This window comes from Falco biarmicus, chromosome W (assembly GCF_023638135.1).
Source record: "Falco biarmicus isolate bFalBia1 chromosome W, bFalBia1.pri, whole genome shotgun sequence".
Classification (NCBI taxonomy): Eukaryota; Metazoa; Chordata; class Aves; order Falconiformes; family Falconidae; genus Falco; species Falco biarmicus.
This window is the reverse complement of record NC_079310.1, coordinates 22,057,832-22,077,236: the sequence shown is the minus strand read 5'-3', so window position 1 is coordinate 22,077,236 and position 19,405 is coordinate 22,057,832. Positions and strand designations below refer to the sequence as shown.

General features: G+C 37.5%; 1 protein-coding gene across 1 annotated transcript in view; it reads right to left on the bottom strand.

The window, feature by feature from the left end:
* LOC130142015 (junction-mediating and -regulatory protein-like) overlaps positions 1-19,405 on the bottom strand; it is a 122,687-nt gene that overhangs the window by 11,627 nt on the left and 91,655 nt on the right. Inside the window, exons 5-9 of the mRNA XM_056323406.1 lie at positions 17,670-17,835; positions 15,146-15,333; positions 4,911-4,997; positions 2,300-2,395; positions 452-1,004 (exon numbers count right to left, since the gene is read on the bottom strand). Coding sequence (XP_056179381.1) covers positions 452-1,004; positions 2,300-2,395; positions 4,911-4,997; positions 15,146-15,333; positions 17,670-17,835 — 1,090 coding nt within the window. The remainder of the gene's footprint in view (positions 1-451; positions 1,005-2,299; positions 2,396-4,910; positions 4,998-15,145; positions 15,334-17,669; positions 17,836-19,405) is intronic.

The window sequence follows — 19,405 nt, the reverse complement described above, 5'->3', positions numbered from 1 at the left end:
TGAAGAAACCTTGAAGAAAGCAGTCTCAAGGTTTCCTATGTCCCAAGACAAGTAATCATTTTACTAGGTCATAAATTATGTAAAATTATGTTATTAAAAAAACCCACTGTGCCCTCAGGTGAAGCATATAATATTTGCAGTGCTAGCTGTAAACAAGATAGGAAAAAGTAAACTTTTAGGCTATGTTTAGCTCCATTTTCCAGCTAGTCTAACGTGGTGTATTGTAAGATCAGTTTCACAAGTGTTTTCTGCCTAACTGAACAAGTATACCGCACGCTGTCATACAGATCTTAACATTTCTTTGAGTTGCCAGCATTTGTCAACTGAAAAGGTTTTAACAACTTTCCCATTAATAATTATAAATAAATCACAGCATACACTTCTCTATATAGCAATTCAAAAGAGGAATTGATATGCATTACAATTAAATACACAGAAATTAAAACATTACCTCTCCTCCTGTGTAAGCCCTCTAGATCACTGGTCTTCTTAAGCTTCTTCTTGGCACTGACTAGCTGACTGCTGTCAAACAGATGTGCTGTTGGGACACTGGAAGAGTGCTGGACTCCCTTCTCCTCACTCTGATGTTTAACAAAACTGTTGCTTTTCTTTAAGGATTTGGTGTCATCTTCCTTGGAGGGCAAAGGTGGAAGTGGAGGTGGGGGTGGTGGAGGCAAAGGGGGTGGAAGCGGTACTACAGTAACAGTCTCTGGTTGAAGCTCATTACTGGCAAGTGGAGAAGTACTAACATGAGGCAGTTCAGAGGTAACACCATTGGGAGGTAACAAGATAACTTGAAATTGTTCGAAGCTTGTGGATTCCTGCACTTGCAAAGGCTGAACTGTATTTTCCAAGTCTACCTCTTCACTTTTCTCTTGGATTTGTATGGTTGCTGGCAAAGATTTAGGCTGATCTACACAGGACACTGAGCTGGCTGCACATTGTCTTCTTGCATGAGCCAGTTGTAGTCTGGTTGATTTAAGTATTACTTGCCCAGGGTACCGCTAAAGTGAAGAGGTTATTTACAATTAGATAACTACATGCAGCACACTATTTTAGATAGTAAGTACTCGTCGTTAGGGTTTGCCTTTCTGCCATTCTGACATTAGAATTCATCTAATTTTTTCATTCATTTTGCTCTGGGCATAAACCCAAAGCAAATATATCCTCACCATTATGCAAAAATGATCTGTTTTCTTAATTTTTATTCTTGGTTAAGCCATAATTTACATGTGATTGGCCTAGTCAAGGATATACATGGGTTAAAGTTAGGATTTCACTAAGAACCAGATTGTACATTTGAAACCTTTTTCTGAAAACTAAAATTCAAAATTCACTCTTGCTTCCCTTTTCTAAAACTGGCCAGTGGTGCTCTGCAGTAACGTCCTCTCTGACCTAATATGCTGGCCTTAGATATGAATCATACTGCTTAAAAAAGGCCTCTCTTGAAAATGTCAAATATTTTGAGAATTTCCAAAGTGTTTTTAATGTAGTTCTTATAATTGCTACTTCAATATCTGTCTTTTCAAATTAGCTTCATCCATAGCCATTTTCATGCAAAAGTAAAAACTGCTTCTGAAATGCTGGTCTAAAACATTTTAGACAATTGTGGCAGGCCTAAAGCAATAGAAATCATATCAATATAAACACACTCATACATAAAGTCAGTTCATTAACAGGTGCTGGTTAAAATAAGTAAATCTGCTTTAATTTACAGAAGCTATGCAATTCAAAAGCCTTGCAAACAATAAGGATATGAAGAGTGTACTGCTAAACAAGACAGCTTTCCAGTAAAGAAACTTCTCATATCTATAATTTTTTTATGTATTCAGCAAAACAAAACAAGTCTTCACCAATTAATATTTTCTATTTACTTGCACTTTCATCCCTCTCCTTATTCTCTCCCCTTCATTCCATCTTCTATTGATTTTCTCATACTTACATTGTAATAGGAAGGGGCAGGTATTGGGAGGTGTTATTGCAATCAGTGGTAGTGGGGGTATGTCAGATGATAATGGTCTTTGTGGGAAACACCATTCAGATCATACTTCTTTTTGTAAAATTTGCTATGTGTCTTGTCACAATGTGTAGATGTGATAGCAAAACAGAAGCTTATTACGACACTGGGAACACAACGTCCAAAGAAATTTACTACCACCAATGACATATTTTTTGTAAATTTTCCAAAGAACACTATACAATGACAGGGAATATCTAATAGCATAGTATAGTCCTGGAATGAGTGAAAATTTCTTTTGCAAAAGAAATTGGCAGAAAAGAACGACTCTTCTTCTGTTACCTGTTTAAACATGCGAAGTCTGTCCAGTGTTTTCTGTCGTTCCTGACTAACCCAGGAGCTCTTTCTTTCCTCTTCATCATGTAGCTGATCTTGCTTCTGGGAAAATATATGTAAAACATGTAAATATCACATCCAATGCTATGGTTAGCATCATTTAAAAACCCCGCAAACCTGAATTAAAATAACTCTTCTACTAATTGTTAGGAATTACCTAACAATCTACTTCTCAAATAAACACATTTCTAACCTTCAGAACTTTGGCTTTGTCTTCCCCTTAAAAGAATATTATGCGTTTCACGTTTTATAACCTTGAAGAAATGCAAAGCTCAGTAAAGAAAGATTTCAATCTGGAACTGGAGCACTTGAAGACCGGAACTTTTTACCTTGAAAGATGATAAATAACTAGAGATGTAACAGAATATTACACTGAAAAAAATTCCCATAAATTTACAATTGTATAAGTTAGCCAGACAGCAAACCAGTATTCATTTTCTCTCATTCCAAAACCAAAATGACAGTTCAAATTGCAAGGTTGCACATTTAAAACAAGTCATATTGAAATTTTTACAGTGCAAGAAATCACAGAACTCAGTGCCACAAAGTTTTGAAGACAATATTGAGCAAATTAAGTAAACATTTTCATTATAACTTACACTAGTAAACTAAAGTTTTATATTTAATTAACTTACACTGTCATTATTTAATCCAGCTTGATTTTCTGTAATCTTTAAATAAAGGTTTGAAGCTCTTCCTTGCAGCTAAGACAGTTATATTATTTTCTTGTTTGGGGATTTTACCTCAGTGAAAACACACATTTGGATCTACCTCCTTCAAATAGTCATTCATTTTCTCAAAACTTCAGCAAAGTTACTACATCTTTGAAACAAAACACTATGTTTCAGTCAAATTTATTGAAAGTGGACAGTAGTTATCAGATGGCAAAAGTCATCGTATGTATAACTTCGGAAGTTATCAGGAAAAGTGATAGAACAGGTGACTATTAAGAAAACCTGAGCAGAAACAGCAGCTTTAATTCTTAAAAGACTCACAGTATTAAGTATTACTTTTAAAAGATGATGATCATTGTCATTAAAAAAATGATGTCCTTTATAAAGGGCCAACTCCTGCGATTTCAAGAAAGAAAAGTATAGATATGTTAGGGAGAGCAAGAAAAGGACATGTCTGAAAAATGGTAAAGACAGGAAACAGGAAAAGGAGAAGAGGACTAGAAGCATGTGGTGAAAAGACAGAAACTGAGCAATGGGGCAAAGAAGTTAAAACAGAAGCATAAAGATTATAGCAAGAAGAAAGAGTAGTTCTACCACCATACCTGCATGTTTCATTTGCAATCAGGTCAAACTGAAGCAGTCTCAAACTCAAGGGTTTTTTTGTCTGTTTTGGGTTTGGTTGTTGTTGTTGGGGGGGAGTGGGGTGTTTTGAGGTTGTTGGGGGGGGGATATTTGTTTTTAAATAAGAATAGTGAAATTGCAATTCTTATTTGGTTTCAGGTTTGGACACCTTTGAGATTATCTTTTCAAAATTCTTCATGAAAACTAGTGGCTGAAAACCTATTTTACAATAATAGCAGAAATTTTCAGTCAAATTATTAACAGAAGACAAAAAAATTAGCATAAGGTTCTTTATGAAGTGCAAGCGGGCAAATATAATGAAAAAGCCCTGTAGTGTTTCAGAGACAAAAAAGTCCTCCAGCTTTGTCATCTTATTTTTAAGAGAGTGATAAATGGACTGCAGTCCACATAGCAAATTCCTTTGCCTTATTGTAAGAATTGAAAATAAATAATCTGTTTTTTTAACTTCCCGAAAGAGTACACCAATACATCCAGTCTTTCACAAGTAGCCTTTTCATAAAATAAATTATGCAGCTGACTTCCTGGACAAATATATCAATGTTAAAAATGTATAAGGATGAAATAGAATCTCTTTTGCTAATCTAATTGAAGCCTGAATTAAAAAGACTTGTATTTCAATGTATCTTTGTCAGTGATCTTTATTAAATATTGATACTATATCAGCTCCCAAGACCTAGCTCAGTATTTGAATATTCTTTAAGATAAAGTCTATCACTATATAAAGTCTAACACAACAGTCAGACTAACTAGCCTATTCTCTGTGATGAGGCTGTGCAGAGAATTGTGGAGCATGCAACTGGAACTACATACTTTATACAACACAAAGTGATTTCTTTTGTAGAGAAAAAATAATGAACAAGCTTATTAAGATTCAAGAACAAATGTGTATGGTTTCTTTACTCATTTCAGCATATCTGAGACTGTACTCAGAGATGTCCAGAATCATCTATGTGCACATGATAACAAACTGCATGCAGCCTAACCCTAGCAGTAATCACTTAGACTGTGAACCCAGTATTAATGAACTGTTTTATTTGCTTGGGTTTAATGTCATCCTAACACAGCTATATACTCCCCCTTACCAGCATAACGAGATACAGAAATCCATGATCCAAAGGTCAAGAATACACACTATCTTTTAAAAACAGCTATCACTTTGAATGTTCTACTAATTAATGTATAATGAGGAATGCAAGCTATTAACTAGAGGCTAAACTGAACAGCAGAAAACTCAAACTTACTAGCTGAACAGTATGGAGCATCTTGTATTCCTCCTCACTCTCGTGATGATGCTGGATCTTTTCATTATGCTTTGTGATACAGATCTCCTGTAGAGACATAAAACATTATTTATAAAATATAAATTTTCAAATATCAATTTACAGTGTATAATGTCATATGTAGCAAACAACACTAAGATTTAGAAAAATAAAAATTACAAAGCCCATCTCAGACAAGCTAATTTAACCAGGCTAATTTAACTTACAATAAAACCATGAAATAGAAACAAACCAAAGAAAAACCAACCCAAACCTATTACTTTTAACTGTCAAAAGAATATATATAAGTAACAGCTGCTTGAAAAGCTTATTCTACAATACTAGTACAAAAGTGGCAAGAAATACTGATTTGTCAAATACTTCATAAAACTGTTGTTGCAACTCCATGTATTTGTATACTTTGATAATAACTAACTCCCAAATATACTACGTATTTCTGTTTAGGCAACTAGGCTGCTTCCTGTTTACAACTGTCAGTTCATCTTTTGCACGTACGATTTGCAAGCATGAACATTGATAAAGTTGTTACAATTTTATGCATACACAAGCAGGTTGACATTATACCAAGTTCATGTCTGTAATGTCTGCTTTAAAAACAAGCATTTATTACATTGCCTGCAAATAAGAACAGGTTAAAAATTAAACAGGACATGTTACAATAGATGCATTGAAGAAGTATGACACTTAAGGTAGATTACATAAAAAGAACTGAATTAAGTATCAATTGCAAAGAAAAGGCATGTGCAGGAATTTATAGTAGCAAAGAGAAAGACAAGATCATAGGACAATACTGAGGGCCAGGAAATCAGACAGTAGGGGCAATGAAATTAAGCCCAGAACAAGCACCAGACAGAACTAGGTCAAACGTGCAGTTAGAAACAGGACTCATGGCTGTATAAGAGGGGGCAGTGTTAGGAAACTGGAGTGTGACTGTAGCTAGAACACCAAAGTGAAGGGCTTTCCAGGCATCAGTCAACTTGACTTACTGGGTGGAGCCAGACAGGAGCTTTGCTGTCACAAGCATTGCTTGAGGCAGCTGATAGAGTATCAGCCATCAAGCAAGATACTACAGTAGTGGCAGAAAGACTCAAAAAACAAGGAGGGGAGGGATAAAAAAGCTCATAGTTTTGGACACGGGGAACTGCAGAAAAAGCTATGTTCTCCTAAAAGCTATGGACATACTGTGATCAAGATTCCTCTACAGGGAAGAAATACCATGCTGTCTTGAATGTTTCTAAACAGTAAGACCATCAATTTTGCTACTGTATACAGGTAACACTCCAACAAGAGCACAGGTTTCTGTAGAAACACTGTCCCAGCTTCATCAGAAGGGGGTGTGTGTGTATCTATATATATCTAAACTCTGCAGGGTTTTATGTTTGTTTGTTTGTGGGGTTTTTTACCTGATGAAAAGAGTTAATCCATTTAATTTGTAACTGCAAAACTAAAAACTACTTATTTTCTACATTTCAAAGACACAGCAATAACTTTGGAACATTATTAGAGAATCTGAAAGATTTTTTGTAATACTACTATTGATTTACCTTTATAGTTTATTCTGTATTTACATGTTAAGTTCAATTAAATGAATATTTAAAGTAACAAGACCATATGTTAGGTTTGGGTTGGTTTTTTGGGGGTTTGTTTTGTTTGGGTTTGTGTGTGTTTGGTTTTTTTTTACAGGTTGGCAAGACTAAAGAAATTGAAACAATACGTAAGATACGTTAATATGCAAATTACAGGAATATACTCTCACAAATACTTGGGGGGGCACACTTTTCTGAAACATTTATCTTTAGCATCAATATTTAAATCTTTCTGATTAAGAGCAATAATGAAAGATATTTTAAGCATGTAAATAAAGAGGTTAAACCAGACCAAAGCACATTTGGTGCTGACTTTCATAGAATCATTTAGGTTGGAAAAAACCTTTAAGATCATTGAGTCCAACTGTTAACCTAACACTGCCAAGTCCCAATAAACCATGTCCCTAAGTGCCACATCTACATGTCTTTTAAATACCTCCAGGGATGGTGATTCCACCACTTCCCTAGGCAGCCTGTTCCAATGCCTGACAACCCTTTTAGTGAATTTTTTCCTAATATCCAATCTAAACCTCCCCTGGCATAACTTGAGGCTGTTTCCTCTTGTCCTATTGCTTGTTACCTGGGAAAAAGAGATAGATAACCACTTCACCACAACCTCCTTTCAGGTAGTTGTAGAGAGCAATAAGGTCTCCCCTGAGCCTCCTTTCCTCCAGACTAAACAATCCCAGTTCCCTCAGCCGCTCCTCATAAGACTCGTGCTCTAGACCCTCCACCAGCTTCATTGCCCTTCTTTGGACACACTCCAGCACCTCATTGTCTTTCTTGTAGTGAGGGGCCCAAAAATGAACACAGTATTTGAGGTGCAACCTCACCAGTGACGAGTACAGGGGGACGATCACTTCCCTAGTCCTGATGGCCACGCTATTTCTGATACAATGCTTATTTGTACTAATAAAGAAACAACCTACTTTCATGTAATTAAATTTCTATAACTTGAAATAATAAAAAAGACTAGGAGGGGCTGAAAACATGTTGCGGCACATCTGAATCATCTTACCTAACTACAGAAATGGCCAAAAAAAACCCCTAATCAAAACAGGTTGCAATTTCATAGGGACAAATACAGGGTTCTTTCTACCTGTAGACAAGATTAAGTGACTGCAAACAAAGGATGAAGAAAAAAATAGCTAGGTGACGATATTAAAGAAAATGATATGGATTATTATGGCAGATGACAAGTGGAACATAAACCAACAATCTCATACTCTGGCAAAAAAGAAAACATCATGATTGGGTGTATGAGGAGAAATATAGCCTGCCACTGTGGTGGTGCACTTCTCCCCCTTCTTTGGGCTGTTCTACGACCCCAGTAGTTGCTGACTAGGCCTTGGTACCTTGAGTAATGAGTTGGGCAGTTAAGCGCCCCTTGACCATATCAGGAACTCCTACTCGGCTAAGGCAGAGAATGGCACTGTCTGTACTGGAACTCCCATTGACTGGTCAAAGCAGGGAACAAGAATGGAAACAATCAATTATTCCCTGACAACCCCAGAACACTCCTGCCCAAATCATAGCCCAAGTGGTAACACGAGTGGAACGATACCATTGTTCTTGGAATTTCTGAGAAAATTACTGACTTGGGTTGTGGCCAGGAAGGAAATTTACAGATGACTAAAGCCAATCATCTCACAGCCTTATAAACAGCAGTCCTAAAGTGAGACCCTTTTGAGATCTCCTGGACTGCAGCGGGCTGCGACCAGCATCTCCCTCTGAGCAGGAAGCCGCTCAGAGCTTGTGAACTAGCAAGTTTGCAATACTAGAGGGACTGTCACAGAAAACTGACGATGGGGCCTGGGCTGATACCCCTGCTCCTCGAGGCTCAACCCTTCGCCCATTGAGGAATGCAAAAGGCATTAGATGTATTTCACTGAACTTGAGGGGAACTTTTAACAGGTATACCTTTGTTCTAATATACATTGCTAGCTTGAAGTAGTTAGGTTATTTTGTGATTTGAACAAATTTTCTTGATTTGCTTTGCTGCTAAAATCCTATGAACACATTCTCTCTCTCTTTCTCTCTCTCCTCCCTTTAGATACAAACCATTGTCCAAGTCTGAGACTAAGATTGGACCTAGCCACACCTAAGCTTTCTAAGAGTTCAGAAAGCAAGGGGGTCCACTCTGAACCTTGTGAATCAACAGTAGAATTCCCCTTACTCTTTATATTTCTCTAGATCTAATCTGTTGTCCAAGTCTGAGACTAGGAATAGATCCAGTCACACCTAAACTCTGTGAGAGCTTAGAAAGCAAGGGGGTCCACTCTAAACCTCGTGACTCAATGGGAGGATCTCCTTTACCCTCTTACACCTTTGATCTTTATAAACTGTTTCCAACTCAATTTTGACTTGATTTCAATTTGATTTATCTCTGTACATTTACTCCATGTAATAAGTAATAGAGTGAACCTTGCCATCGAATCTTGTGCAGTTGCATTTCCACAAATTCATATTAAATCTATTTCACTCAAACCCTTCGGTGGTGATTTTGTAAGTGACCTGACCTAAACCACTCCTTTTGCGACAGCCACACATGTGAAGTAATCCTTCCTTCTCAGCACTGGGAAAGCAAGAGCATTATGTCCAGTTAGAGCCACACTTCAAGAAAGATGTTGACCAACTGTATAGAATTCAGAGAGCATCAAGAAGTAATGTTCATTTCTCTTTTATCAGCTGACTGATTTCTGTAGTATCAAATTGTACTTCTATGGAAAAGATAGAAAGGGAGAGCTGAGCAACCATTTCAACCCTCATCACTGGATACACTACCATGTTTAAGACTAGTAACTTGTAATATATGTAAAAGAGATCTGTATCAGTATTATATTTAACTAGTTCCAGTGAGCCTTGCTTTCAGGTTAAAAAGGATCTCAAGTAAAAAGGTAGCTTCTCATTTAGTAAGCTTAGTATGTGCAGAGATCATATTTTATTGCAAGTATTCTATGTAGTTATGCCCTTATATAATAATAATAATAATAATAATAATAATAATAATAATAATAATAATAAAGCATACCAAGTAACCCTATGTCAGCTGTCACTACAACTAAGCAACTAAGTAACACTTGTCTTGGCATGGGCTATGGTTTAAACTGTGGGCTTGAAGAGTAGTAAAGGTGTCCTATTAAATGGACATGAGACATGAGGTCATCAAAGCATGTGTTATGAACATACCTCAAACAGTTTCACCAACCAGTTGCTTCTCCCAGTCTGCTCATGATAAGGAATTTGATTTCTTCATAACCCTATTTTTTCAAAGATATTTTTCTAGATGCATTCTACATAATTTATTTTTTTTTACATTGACTCTTTGCTATAGATTTAGCTCCCTAATAAAACAGCTGTTTGTTTCATATGATAACCTAATTAATGCTACTGTGTAGCCAGCAGGGGTAGACTGGGATAACAATAGAGATATTGAGCATGAAAAATCTGTAACTAGCTTTCAAGAAAGAAGAAAAATAATGAGACCGCTATTAAAATCTTATTTTTGAATAACTAACTCAGTCATCAATGCAAAGGAACATCAGGAAATGATTGCTTAACAAATGCAAATAGTTTTATATAACAAAAAAAAGAGAATAATGAGTTTATACTCATGTTAGTACAGTGAAAGAACATCAACCACAGTAAAACCATACCTTTAAAAAATGCTGGCTCAGTAACTCAGAATCACAACTGAAAGAGGTTTCTAACAAATCTTTAGCAAAAGTTTCTATATAAAGGTTTGGTACAATTATTTGACAACATTATTAAAAAATAAAAGCATCAACTGCCAAACCAGGGAAAGAATTACTGGAAAAAAATTAATAGAGACTATAGTCACAGAAGTTTATATTTATATTACATAAAATCTTATTCTACACACAGTAATTGATTCCCTCTCCATTTGTTATCTCCTCAACAGACAAAATTTTCAAATACCCAAGATGATGAAACTACCTCCTCTGAAAAATAAAAAACAACAATAGAGAATTGTTTCCTATTGTTTTCTTAATCGTGATATCTGCTGCTACAAAGGAGGCGTTCTCCTAAGGGAATCTTCAGTCGCGAGGAGGAGGAGGAGCAGTGGTGTTAGGAACACAATCCGAAAAACATTAAGCAGACTCTCATCTCAGTTCAGCAATAAATGTTTCTTAACTGAGAGTTTTACCACATAATATGTACTTTCCAAATCCAACCTAAAAAAATCATCCTTTTCTCCACTTAGCATTCAGTCATCGCTGTGCTCATTATCACCATCTAGACTCCACTTCTGCATCCCATCGAGCTCTTTGTTCTGCATGCTTAAAATAAACTGCAAACTCTTTTAGAATAAGAATCTTTTTTTCCTCACAGATTTCTAAAGTACAATGATCCACATCAGGCACTATAAGTAGTGTTCATTAACAAAAAGTTTTGCAATATCATTAGAATAGTCACTCAAGATACAATGCGTCCATATGTTTGAATCAAACACACAAGAGTCTTGATTTTTCAGGTAATTACTAATAAGCTGTACTGGGTTTGCGTGGCAAGGTTTTGCTAGAAGGGGAGGCTACAGGGGTGGCTTCTGTGAGAAGCTGCTAGAAGCTCCCCCCGTGTCCAACGGAGCCAATGCCAGCCGGCTCCAATACAGACCAAGGCTGAGCCAATCAGCAACGGTGGTAGCACCTCTGTGAGAACATTTTTAAGAAGGGGGAAAAAAATGCTGCACAACAGCAGCCAGAATAGAAGAGTGAGAATATGTGAGAAACAACTCTGCAGACACCAAGGACAGTGAAGAAGGAGGGGGAGGAGGTGCTCCAGGCCCCAAAGCAGAGATTCCCCTGCAGCCTGTGGTGAGGACCGTGGTGAGGCAGGCTGTCGCCTTCACCCCATGGAGGTCCATAGTGGAACAGATATCCACCCTGCAGCCCATGGAGGACCCCATGCCAGAGCAGGTGGATGCGCCTGAAGTAGGCTGTAACCCCATGGAGAGTCCATGCTGGAGCAGTCCGTTCCTGAAGAACTGCACCCTGTGGAAGGGATCCACACTGCAGCAGTGTGTGAAGAACTGCAGCCTGTGAGAAGGACTCACACTGGAGAAGTTCATGGAGGACTGTCTCCCATGGGTGGGACCCTGCACCAGAGCAGGGGAAGAATGTGAGGAAGAAAAAGCAGCAGAGACAACGTGTGATGAACTGACCGCAACCCCCATTCCCCATCCCCCTGTGTTGCTTGGGAGAGAGAAGGTAGATAATTCAGGAGTGCATTTGAGCCTGGGAAGAAGGGAGGGGTGAGGGTAATGTGTTTTAAGATTTGCTCTCATTTCTCATTATTCTTCTCTGATTTGATTGGCAATAAATTAAATTAATTTCCCCGAGTAGAGTCTTTTTTGCCCATAATGGTATTTGGTTAGGGATCTCCCTGTCCTTATCTTGAACCGTGAGCCTTTTGTTGTATTTTTCTCCCCCCGTCCAGCTGAGGAGGGGGAGTGATAGAGTGGCTTGGTGGGCACCTGGTGTCCAGCCAAGGTCAACCCATCACTTAAGCTTAATAGGGCTCCGTGTTATTCAGCAATATTAAGAGCAGCTACAGTAAATACCTCTAACAAAAATATCAATCAAAATGGCTACATTATTTTCTCTCCAAGTGCTGCAAAATGGCACACCACTGGCTCTGCCTATTCTTTTTGCTCAAACATAAGTCTTTGATTTCCTCCTGCAAGGCTAAATACATGTTATTCTAATCTGTGATTTTTTTAGTAGATGAAAGGTAAATATCTCACTGCAGCACTCAACTGCAGATAATGATACACTGGGCAATGAAATCAGTAGAGAGCTGGACCTAGTTCTGAGTGCTGTGATGTCCATGCAAAGACATCCAGCAGTGAAGTTCCACACAGACACATTACCTCAGGTCCTGAAAGCAATATAGCCACATTCTTCCAGAACAATGTTGAGCAGTCATGACTGTATTACTTGCGCACGCAGACCCAGATTAGCATTAGTACCATATACATCTCTGCATCATGTCTCTGTGCACAAGTAGGCATGCTGCAACTAATGTTACAGCCTAGAACAACAAATTCCTTCAGCTTAAACAAGGCATTTTATCATAGCATAGCCTGAAAACAAATGAGCCAGTTGAAGATGACTAGTTAATTACATAGATTAGAAGGCATGCTAAAAAAATCTCTGCTCCTGCTTCAGGGTCATTTCTCAACTTGTTAACTCCCTGTCCTGGTTTCAGCTGGGATAGAGTTAATTTTCTTCTTAGTAGCTGGTGCAGTGCTGTGTTTTGGCTCTGATGTGAGAACAATGTTGATAGGACACTGATGTTTTTAGTTGTTGCTGGGTAATGTTTATACTAAATCAAGGACTTTTCAGTTTCCTGGGCCCTGCCAGCAGATGACTGGAGGGGCACGGGAAACTGGAAGGGGACACAGCCAGGACAGGTGACCCGAACTAACCAAAGAGGTATTCCATACCATATGATGTCATGCTGAGTATATATAAACTGTGGGAAGAAGAAGGAAGGGGGGGACACGACATCTGGCTGTATGGCATTTGTCTTCCTGAGTAACCATTACGCATGATGGAGCCCTGCTTTCCTGGGGATGGCTGAACACCTGCCTGCCCATGGGAAACAGTGAATGAATTTCTTGCTTTGCTTTGCTTGCGTGCACAGTTTTTGCTTTACCTATTAAACTGTCTTTATCTCAACCCTCGAGTCTTCTCACTTTTACTCTTCTGATCATCTCCCTCATCCCACTGTGGGGTAGGTGAGCAAGTGGCTGCGTGGTACTTGGTTGCCAGCCAGGGTTAAACCATGACACTCCCATAAGTTAAGTAAGGAACAGCAACCAGCCTGTTGCTGTTAAACAGGTTTGTGTACTCCATAAGGTGCCAGTAGTGTCTTTTCATATTTAGGAGAAAATAGCGTAACTACCATAATGTAGCCTATATTAATTGGCATGACATGACAGATAGGATCTATTCCTTAAAGTACAAAAAAGTCCAGCTTCTTAATACATTTTTCTTTTTACAAAATCACATAAAACAACCTCAATGACTGAGCAAACTACTTTCCATAACTGGCTAACAGGAGACATTTCTCTTATAATAATTTATTTACAGTCTTCTCCATATTGTGTTAATCAGAGACAAGACAGTGACTGAAGAAATATAAAAAAATCCAAAATACAAGATGTACCAACTACTGTTTGGCTTCAGATTTAGGTATAGAAATAGATATATTACTTATGAAGGAGAGGAAAGATCTGAATGTTTTACCCTCAATGCACTAGAACTGTTTATATAAAGGTGTCATCTCCCTTATCAAGTGATGTGACTGGGAACATACAACCCCAACAACCACCCCAACCCCTGATCCTAATTTAGAATGAGGTCTGAAATGAGACTTATGCATAGCCTTATAGTATATAGCATGGGGTGAAAACCTATTTTTAACAAGTATTACACTGCTCTCTCAAAACTTTGATCTATTCTACTCATTAAGTTATCTCACTTGTTAATAATGCACATTGAAATAACTGCAAACTGGTAGGGAACTGTAAACAAGTCATTCTGGAATAAAGGAATGAACATATTTACCTACTAAATTGTTACACAATTTCAAAACATTAGCTACATTAAAACATTTTTTTGCACAACATCCCATCTGCGGCGAATGAAGAGACGGGACGCAGCTTGATGCAAGCAAGTTGTCCATTTATTAGTGATTTTCTTACAATTATATACGTTTCTACCTTCTACATATTACACACTGATTGGTTAAATCTTAAGCGTAAAAAACACTGATTGGTTGATATTTAAGGCACACCGTTAGAACAATAGGTACTTACTAGTTTATCTTGACCTAGCAATAATTTCTATTCCAAGGTTAGGGAGTTTCTTTCTACGCGGCTTTCTTAATTACATATTGGCGCCATCCGTTCCCTCATCTGGCTACTTGTTTCTCTGTCCGTCTGGTTGCCTCCTCAACTGTGCTGGCTCAGGGGTCTGCAGTTAGCTTGTTCCTTTGCTCCCAGGGCTTGTGCCCTACAAGTTCTAACAAGTCTCTATTCATCAGGCTATCAGTACTTGGACTCTTGTCCTTGAGGCCTTGTCCTACACCCAACCATGTAACACAAAGAAAGTTGACTCTAGTTTTATAAAGTAAGAATATATACTAGATTTCCTGTATATTTCCTGAATATAGAGAATCAATGACACATGACGTAAGTTTAAAAGGATGAGGTGAGAGAATGAATATAGAACTAATTAGCGAGAAAACACCCTTGATTCTCTTCTGCAAATACTACTCTCTGTAAAAACATGCATTCCAGCATGTACTTTCCACATGAAAGTATTCTGATTAGTTAATAGAAACAAGTTTATTTGTTGACTTCTTAGTGATTAAAGGTTCCTTTAAAGCTAAATGGTAAACTGAATCTTAAATATATCAATTTAATAATACATGCTATTGTACTTGGTACTCTCTAAAACAGCTTTTAGTAATAGTAAATATAATTAAAAAAATTGAGAGATTTGGAAGCTGTATATGAAATTAAATCTTTTGAAGTTTTATTAAATTTGCTAATTATGCTAGAAGTTTGCAATTTAATAATACCTTCTTATTTCTGAGGTAGGCTTTCTTGGCTGAAATATGTCCACGCTTTGCTTCCAGTTGGCGGAGTTTTCGTTGTAACTTTTGCATCTCCTCTTTTTGCAAGTGTACAGACGTTGCCATATCCTCTTTTTCAAGCATGGCTTCCATACTTTCATAAGTGTCATAATATACCACTTCATCTCTCTTCTCTGTTTTAAAAATATCAGCAATGAAAAAGTCAAATCAATAGTTTGTATTTGATTAGCATTTTGTTTTGTTCAACAACATCCCCCCTCACTAAGTTACAAGATTTAATGTAGAAGAATGCTATAGTCCTTTCAGATGAAGAGCAAAATCAAAAGGTCAGAGGAAAAGCACTGAAGAGCAAAGCACTGTAGGGCTTTAAAGTTTATACAAAGAACATAAATCAGTACCAATGAAGCACAGCCTGGTATTCAGGTAAGCACAGAGCATTAAAGAACAAATACAACTGTAAATGTATACTTGTGTCTGTAGTCTAACTTGATCACAATGTCCATACATGTTTTTGGGTCTCAACTAATACAAGGGACCCACGATGTGCAGCAATATCCTCTGGTTTTCACTACAAAGTTCGGGATATACAGACTCTCTCAAGTCTTTGGCATGAGATTATTCTGCCACAACCTACTATTCATTTCATGAAAGGGGAATTAGACAATAAAACACCAAAAATCCTCTCTTAGGTTTTTGACCACCCAGTCACTGCTACTGTTCAGAGGCTGCAGTGGGAGGGTAAATTCAAAGCAATCCTTCAAAGCATTACAGGCCTAAAAAGGAAGTCATTACTAATAGTTGTTTCAATACTCATAATTTTTAGTCTCCTAAGTGAAGCATTCAGTATAACATTGAGCTCATTTCTGAATGCTGCCTTCTCATCTCTTGCCAAGAAGGAAAGAGAGATTATTATAAATCCCTTCAGAATGTTGATATGAAAAAGCAGCAAAGGCCTCTTGTTCTTTATTTCACTGGCATACCAAGTAGGATATTTTTGTAATACACCAAGAGGGATATACATTACTGCTGGCTGAAACAGGTAGATACAGCTGGCATGACTGTCAAGTGTCTACTCTGCAGCACCAACAAATCTTCTCATTTCACCTTCATCAAATACCTTTCAGGAAGACTGTAACATCTGCTACTAGATTATTTGGGGAGAGGGGCAGGGTTTTCTTCAGAACACTGTCCATTTTAAAAGCTGTTGTCACTTCATGTTATTTGTGTGCATGGTCTCTGCTGCAACCAAAATTTTGATTGTCATGTTAATTTCAGCTCAGCACAGGATATGGCAGGACCAGAAAAGAAAGAACATCACTATACTAACCTTGAAATAAAAACTAATAGAAACAGACCTACTTGAGTCTTTAGTGATCAGTTAAAAAAAATAAATACATAAAATTTCATCCATTTGTAAAACAGGCAAATCATTAGAACCCACTTTGAGACATCAGCGAGTAAAAACAAAACTCATGGCTAACAACTATATTTTGCTACACCCTTATAAAATGGAAAAATTTACATGCAAATTTTGTTTTAGAATACTTTCATGCAAAGTTAAAGATAGGAATTTACAAGTGAAACCCCAATAGCTCAGCTGCAAACGAGTAAAATCTACCAGTTCTAAAACATAATGCTAAATTATGTTTTACTGTTTGAAAAAAACCCTTGGCAACTCTATTGCAACCTCCATCAAACATTCCAAGAGTTTTCTACAAACGGCTTATAGGCATTTGCAAGGCTCAAAAATTTGGTAAGTGCTTAAGCTTCTAACGACTCCACCACTTACAGTAAAACAATTAGAACGATTCCTCTTTAGATATGATCCACACCATTTGAACTTGTTCAACCCACCCCCAACCAAAGCAGGAACCAACTATCACATTCTCTGTTGATAGCAATACATTCACCACAAAAAAACATCTTACAAGGATTTATGGATAGTTATAAGACCCTTTAAAATTCTAACATTAAGTAAAAAAAGGTCCAAAGGACAGAACTGGATTCAAAATGCTGTATGATTTACCTGTACCATTTCCATAGTTTATAACTACACAGGATATAGTAGGTTCTCAAAACATAAGATCAGTGACATGGCAATACAATGAGTTTCAAAGTTTAGCTGAAGGATTCTGATTTGCAGGAATACCTTTTGAAAACCAGTCACTTCAAAGAAAGGAATAATGCCAATGCAAGGGTTTTTTTAATGAGACAAGTCCAGTAATTAAAACATTTCCTCCTCCATAAATTTAGTTTTCCAAACCTTACATAGTATCTTATATGCTTACTTCCAAACACAGACAATGAGAACCAGACCAAAACTTCTGTATGTCTATGTATATGCCTTATGAACAAGTGAAAATTTTAATTTAATGGTACTTATGTTAGAATATCCAGCTCTTCACATGGTAAAGAAACTGTTCTCATTTCATTCCCACAGGCTTTACTACTCTTAGGAAGAAAATTATCTTTTACAGATTACATCTCAATTAAAATGTATAAAATGCACCTGTCATCAGTCTTCTGATGCTTTCAAGTTGTGCTGTCAGCAGCAGTTCTTCACATTTCAAGATCTCAAACTGCACTTCATATAATTGAAGCTGTAGATCATAATAATCAGCTTCTAACTGGTCCAAATGGGCTATGGCTTCTGTACCACCTTTCAGACTTTGCATCTAAATGGAAAGAGAAAAAAAATAAACACACAACTCCAGAATAAGGAGAACAAACCCACAGACTTTATGATTACAGCTAGATACAGTCTGGTACGCCAAATATACCATGTTAAAATTGAACACATCAAGAGAAAGTTTTGATCAGCCACATACTTTCAGACATCTTAAATACCTGACATTTTTTCTGCATGGTAATAAAAAAAAAAAAATCCATGGCATTGGATTGCTCTTTGTGACTGTTTAAGTGGCAAGTCATATAGTGAGTAATGTGAAACAACCCTACCGCTTTTTTACTCTACTACTTGATTCTCTGAAGATACATAATGAAATTAGTATTTTCTTATCTTCAACAGAAAAAGTCTAAAAGCTGTTTTGCTAACAGCGTCTAGAAAACTAGAGTTAAAACTGTCAATTAAGTTGAACTTGAAAATACATGCACTGATCCTCTTGTAATGACAACTTAACTGAGGAGATTCTCTACAAATTAAAAAAAAAAGTGAAGGGGATAAATCAGTGATTTTTACCATATTTTGTATATTTTATTGCATAGTTAGCTTTCTTAAAGCAGAACATCTGTCAAGCCACAGGCTTTTATATTACTTTTCCCAGTTGTGGGAGAAGAGGATAGAGTGCGGCGAATGAGGAGACGGGACGCAGCTTGATGCAAGCAAATGTCGGTTTATTGTACAGGAGCACAACTTTATATACACTTTCAAAGGCTGCGCGTCTTAAACCAATTGGTTCCTGAGGCTAAGCCTTGCATACTAGGCAATCCCTGATTGGCGGCTAATTAACAGCAAGATGTTGCCTTTCCTTGGCGCCAACTTTGGCGCCATCCGTTTCCCGCTCCCCTGTGCTCTGCAAACAGGCCTTATCATGTTAATTGCTGTCTAGACAAGCTCATCATGTTGATTGTTGTCTAGACAAGCCCGAGCACATTCCCCTCAGCTAACTGATTGCCACGCATGGTCCTAGTTTCCAGCCTGCTCCTGCATCTCCCCCTTCCTGTTGCACAAAAAGAACCCCTGAAACCAAGCAAAACCAAGGCACAAGTAATAGAACAAATAAAAAACCAACTAAGACATGATATCAATGTCAAAATAACCCACTGTCCTCGTTCCGTACAATTTTACAATTTCCCCTTTTTGCTTTTTGAACAGCTAGTACCAGGTTTGCCATGTTCTGCAGGGCCCTTGCAAACATGACAGCAACCAAGGCAATAGCAAACAAACAATACTGCCAATTGAGTGAATGAATGCTACAAAGGCTGAAATTTTCTCAGATTTTGATAACATGTTGCTGCAGTGGGGCGCCTAAAATCCACGCAGCACATACCATCCAAATCCTCACAGCCATGTCCCTGAGCCAACAACAAAGGCAGTAGCAATTTTGACTCACATTCTTAACTGCCTACCAAACAAGGTGATTTAACTCTTTAATGCTTTTCCTACAGTTACTCTGGGTAAGATAAGAACCGCTGCGATACACGTTCCTATCATAGCCTCCTACTACATTAACATCTACAGAAAGACAGTTATCGACAAAGTGTAAACAATATCATCTTTCTTTT